We start from the raw sequence: 6,000 nt of genomic DNA, 5'->3' as shown, positions 1-6,000 counted from the left end.
CAGTCCCTCCAGGACACAGAAAGTAACTTCCTGCTTTGTCTCATGAAAGCCTCATGTCCTTGAAGCCATATATTGGCGACGTACAACCTGATGTGAAATGTTCTAATGCTCCCAAGTAAAGGTATGTCAGCCTCAGAGTAATAACTAATGAAACTTGCTGGTAGATTAAAACTGTGTGCCGGACCGACACTCGAACTCGGGACCTTTGCCTTTCGCGGGCAAGTGCTCTACCAACTGAGCTACCCAAGCACGACTCAGGGCCCGTCCTCACAGCTTTAATTCCGCCAGTACCTCGCCTCGCCTCAAAGAAGCTCTTCTGTGAACCTGGCAGGACTAGCACTCCTGGAAGAAAGGATAATGCGTAGACATGGCTGTGCCACAGCCTGGGGGATGTTTCCAGAATGAGATTTTCACTCTGTAGCGCAGTGTGCGCTGCCTGGGTAGCTCAGTTGGTAGAGTAGTTGCCCGCGAAAGGCAAAGGTCCCGAGTTCGAGTGTCGGTCCGGCACACAGTTTTAATCTGCCAGGAAGTTTCATATCAGCTCACACTCCACTGCAGGGTGCAAATTTCATTCTAATAACTAACGCTCAGAAACGACACCCATAGATTACCGTTGACTGATTGGACACATTATTTTCTTCTTAGTCTTACTCTTTGGAGGAAAGATGTTAATTGCTTTGGTTTAAACATTTCAGCATAAACAATTATTAAATTTGTTAATGGTAACTAGTATCATTTTAGCAATGATCCATATACATTTTCCTGAACAGACTGAAAATGTTTTTCTTCATTCTATTGTTCGTCATTAATAAATACGATCAATGAGAGTAAGCTACTCAGGCTGAATGATATAATGCAGGGCTTCCCAATCCTTTCAGCTGGCGGACCCCTTCTTCAATCGAAAATCCATGGTGGACCCCTAGTCAGTGAAGAGCACAGTAACTTTAAATTTCAGAGCGAAATCCATGTGCACTGAAAGCTTCTTAATGCAAATGCCATGTTCCCAATGACACCCCCTCCCCCGAAGTTTCAATAGTCTTTGGTTTCGAGATGAATGAAAACAACTTGAAATTAACGATCCAGTTTGAATTCCCACTGTATCCAGACACTTACTAGTGGATTTACTCCCTTTGTTCAACACACTATAGCCTGATTAAAATTACTTGGTAATTGACATTTCACACGTTGGAGCTGCCTTCCTCCAAGAGCAATCAATGTTACATCCAAACTGTTAGCTGTTGACAAGCTGCCACTTGTGGTCTGTTCACTTCCACTGTTTGGCTGCTGTTGTGTAAGGAGCATGCATATTTCGTAACAGTCGTGTGTGTGTGTGTGTGCGTGTGTGTGTGTGTGTGTGTTGTTTTCCGTGAAATCCGAAGACAAATGTTAAAATTTTATGTAAAGTCTATGGGACCTAACTGCTGAGGTCATCAGTCCCTAGTCTTACACACTATTAACCTAAGTTTAATTTCCGCTAAGGACAACACACACACACACACACACACACACACACACACACACACACACACACACACACACACACACATGCCCGAATTAGGACTCGAACTTCCGGCGGGAGCGGCCGCGCAATCTACGACGACATGGCGCCTTAGACTGCACGGCCATTCCGTGCGGTTGTGAAGAAAAGAGGCAGACCCATGATTCGGGATACAAACACATCACAAAAGAAAAGAGGCCAAGGAAATGCCTTTAAAGGACTATTGTGACATCTGTGGTGCAATGTGCGGGAATACATTCACCCAGTTTACATGCGTTTCCAAAACCGGATTTCGTAAGCCGATGTCCCGGTTCCGCTTTTGGTTGGTCAGGTAAACACTTCAAAATCGATTCTGGAAATCTGCTTTTATAAAGCCGTTTTCCAGTCCCACAATCGATTTTCGTGCCCATGTAAACAGCTCAGAAAGTCTAGTTATTTTTACGTCTTTGCGTATTTACTGAACGGCAGCTGTCAGTCCATAGCTGGCAGCTAGCAGGTGGCGTTGCACCAGTGTACTGTCAGTTGGTAGCTGGCAACTGGCAGGCGGCATGGCAACAGTTTAGCCGCAGCTGACAACTTCAACTACTACTTGGACACTATATCGTGGCAGTCAGCCTCGACTGTAAACAAATTAGGAAAACAGACTCTCTTATTTCTATATAAGAAGACAAAGCATTTCACAGAACGTAAGACTTTTTTTCTCAAAGGAAACAATTCTGGCAGAGAAGGTTTACCTTTTACAAGGTGGCACGTGAAAAGTCCTCATTTGTTTACGCTCGCAGCCAGTTGCCACAATATAGTGTCAGAGTAATAGCAAGTAATTGTAATTGAAGTATAGGCAGGCCATATTTTTAACTGAGAGGACGGAATATATTATAAAGAAAAGAAATTAGCTATAGGGATCATTTTAATTTTCGTAACAAAAATATCAATTCCAACAGAATTCAATTAATAATTGTTTTGCAAATGATAGAAGACAGAAACAAAATTCCTACAGAGCTATAGTTCAGGTACGTTCACTGAGCATCTACGAAGAAAAATGCTTTCTTCTTTACTATAGATGAGTCTGTAGGAATAATAATGGATGCTAATGTGATGGTTGAGGGTGCTTCTGCTGACACAATTTTGAAAAGTTGGGATCAATTCTTGACAACTGGAGACGGATGTCTGGTTCCGCATCTAGACAGCTCTGGTACTTAGTTCTGTGGGCAGCATAGATCGAGAATCCAGATTCACACATGTATGTTGTGGCAAACGGAAGAAGTGCACGTTTTGCCTTTTCAACAAGGGGGTAGTATTTCTTGTTATCCAAACGGATCCAAAACTGTGAGTAACCGTCAATATCAAAACTTGATTTCAAGGTAGGGTCTGTGGCAATTTCTATCAACAACTCATATTCATTTGATGATAGAATGTTCGGCTTCTTGGATACAGTGAATGGGTTGAGCACCCATTCGTATTTCTGCAGCTTCTCATCTTCAGCTGTTGGGAAATAATGCTCCAACAATGACATCAAGCTTCGGAGATGTCCCAGGATTTGATGAAACAAATTCTTCCCAAGCGCCAATGTTTTGTTTTTCAAAAACTCCTTGAGAAGAGGAAAGCACTCGACCTTCCCCTCCTCGATTCTCTCTGTCCAAAAATTGATTTTCCTCTTGAATGCTCGAACTTCGTTGATAGCAGTGACCTTTGTTTCACTTTGCCCTTGGAGTGAAATATTCATTTCGTTCATTTTGGAGAAAATATCTGACAAATAGGCAAGTATACACTGCCAATTTTTGTCATTAATAAGGTCTGCTAATTTGGTGTTATGCTCCAAAAGGAAAGCTAAGACTTCCAATCTTAATTCCTACAACCGAGAGAGTGCATTCCCACGTGAGAGCCACCTCACTCCTATGTGGAGAAGCAGGGAACGATGAAGGCTTCCCATATCTTTACACAGTATTGTGAAAAGTCTTGACTTCAACGGCCTTGATTTTATGTAGTTAATAATTTGAATGGATTCGTCTAAAACTTTCTTGGACGAAACAGGCATTTGTTTCGTAGTTAAAGCGTATCTGTGGAGAGCACAATAACTACTTCTGCAATTCTTGGCGTTTTCTTTTATTTTCGTTATTGCTCCGACTTTAGGACCTGTCATAGCTTTTGCACCATATGTGCACACATCTATGCAATTAGACCATGAAACTTCGTTAGTCCTTAAGAAATCATCCAACAGACGTAATATTTCAGCACCTGTTGTGTTGGTAGGTAGTGGTCTGCACAATAAGAGGTCCTGGCCAGCAGTCTTCACTTCACTACACCTGACAATTCATTACGGGGAGCCACTAAGGAGCATATACCTGCACGTCGCTATGCTACAAAAGAGCTGCGTAATGCTGTTGAGGATGCAATTTGCACTATGTCACTGGAAATGCTCACAAATATGTCAAGAAGAACACGAAGGCGTAGGAAATATGTTTACGGCATGATTTATAACATACCGATGAATTGGACACTTAATACGTAAGTAAGTACTTGTCTAAAACAAATCGAATCAATTAGGATTCGATGCCAGGGGGTATGGGGACTTCTCGCCCAACCTGTAGTTAACTTTTCTTAAAGTTCTTTGTCTTCTCCAGTTTTTGATACTTTTCGCTAATTTTAGAAACCAGTGTAGTCTTTCAATCATAAAAATGTAGGTGATATGAGTAGAAAAAATAAACTGTAGGGTGTGGTAGTGTCACCGTAAAACTCCGACGAGATGCGTCATCACACATGATTTCCAATCCTCTCCATCGAGTGACATTAAACTTGATACACGGCAAATCTATTAATCTACTAGCGGTGACGTCATTACAACTTCATCGCTCAGTTCAGATAAGCGCGACGTGTCTCGATAAGTTAGCTTATCGGCAGTTATGCCGGACGTGGAGTAGAGAGAATAGCAAAAATGAGCTGTGCTGTTTCCATTTTGAAATATGTGTTGTGCTTCCTCAATTTCCTCTTTGTGGTGAGTATTCATAATTTTGGCGTAATCTTTCTACTTCATTCTGTATCGCGTGACTTCGGCTGTCGTTTATATAACACGTGTATCATATACATACATCGTGGTTCGTCTGTCAAAACATGTTTTCTGATAGATCCTTAAAAGTGTACTTGTTTACTCTCATTGAGATATCAACATGTGCCAAATAGCTGTAAACAGAACTTTCTAAGTTTGCTCAACAATAGTCTGTTCTTGATGTTTTGTCAGAAATTTATCACGAAGATACAAAATTTTCGTCTTTATTCCAGCTCTTGTTCATTTGTATTACTATCTTCCTCTATGTACATTCAATACATCTTTTTAAAGAGTCTTGCACCCGTTTCACAGGACAGTAGAGTTTTTCTGAAAATTTTATACAAGTGTCCTGTAAGCTATCTCTTTTATAGATCAGGTGGTGGAATTTGTCCTAATAAACCAGAACACCGAAGCCTACACTACCAAACGTGTGACTTGTTATCGCTCCGTATCACAACAAAATGAAACGGATGACATGGCATGGTGGTTAACACACAGGACTCAGATTCGGGAGAAGAGGGATTCAAACTTCAGTACGGATGTCCAGATTGCCTCTTCCATGATTTCTCTAAATAGTTCTACTTCGAAGCCAGGATGATTCGCTTGGAAATTTGTTTCCTCAGCCATGCCCTTGTTCCTTCTCTGAGTTCACAGTCGGTGTTCGGTTAGACCCTAAAGTACCATAACAAAACGACACAGTTAATTTTAGTTGTTCCTATGATGCTTATAGTTCCGGTTTTTCATTAATACTTTCAGTGTCTGTTCGTACATTTTAACATATTTCGAACTATCTGCCATCCCCCCAGCAAATGGTTTTCGTGTAGGAATGTACCGAACATACGTTACTAATCAAGAGCATTAACTGCAGTGATCCCAATACGCTAAGCTACCGCACACCAATTTCACTGACGTACGCTACGATGATGGTGATGGCTGTCCAAGTAGCCGGTTCGAGTAGCGACAGAAAAGAAAAGTGACTGATAATTAGTTGGAGAGAAGATGTGGAGACATATGGATACCGTATGTTAGTATCTTCAGTTCAGCTTTAAACCCAATTACTAGTTTTCGTAAAGCGAGACAAAACTACAGTGTTGATGATCGTCTGTTGGATGACAATGGTAAGGTCACCGCCCACTTAAGGCCTTTTGAGAGAAGATGCTTACATGTCGACCCTGGCTTCAAACCTTCGTTCGCCTCCGGCGGCATAAACACTACATGCAGCTGTCACAGGTATTGATAACACTGGGCAACAAAAAAAGATTTTTTAAAAAAAGTCTAGGGTTTTCCCGCTGAATTAGACTAATTTTGATGCCCTGAGTCCGAAAATGACCTTGGTTTTGTTCTATCAGGTCAGGATTTTTTGCTACAGAAATTTTTAAAAATCGATTTTTCGTAAAAAACAAATTTCTTTGTATCATCTGCTGAGAAACCCCGGAAGATTTTTTCCGTTTTCCTCAAG

The 6,000-nt window shown here is 41.3% G+C and overlaps 1 protein-coding gene across 1 annotated transcript in view; it reads left to right on the top strand.

Annotated features, from left to right (window-relative positions):
- Window positions 1-4,421: 4,421 nt before the first annotated feature.
- The window catches only part of LOC124548166 (leukocyte surface antigen CD53-like), a 141,864-nt gene continuing 140,285 nt past the window's right edge, over window positions 4,422-6,000 (top strand). The window contains exon 1 of the mRNA XM_047125159.1: window positions 4,422-4,490. Coding sequence (XP_046981115.1) covers window positions 4,431-4,490 — 60 coding nt within the window. The 5' untranslated portion in view covers window positions 4,422-4,430. The remainder of the gene's footprint in view (window positions 4,491-6,000) is intronic.

This window comes from Schistocerca americana, chromosome 1 (genome assembly GCF_021461395.2).
Source record: "Schistocerca americana isolate TAMUIC-IGC-003095 chromosome 1, iqSchAmer2.1, whole genome shotgun sequence".
Lineage (NCBI taxonomy): Eukaryota > Metazoa > Arthropoda > Insecta > Orthoptera > Acrididae > Schistocerca > Schistocerca americana.
This window is presented reverse-complemented; position numbering and strand designations above follow the sequence as displayed.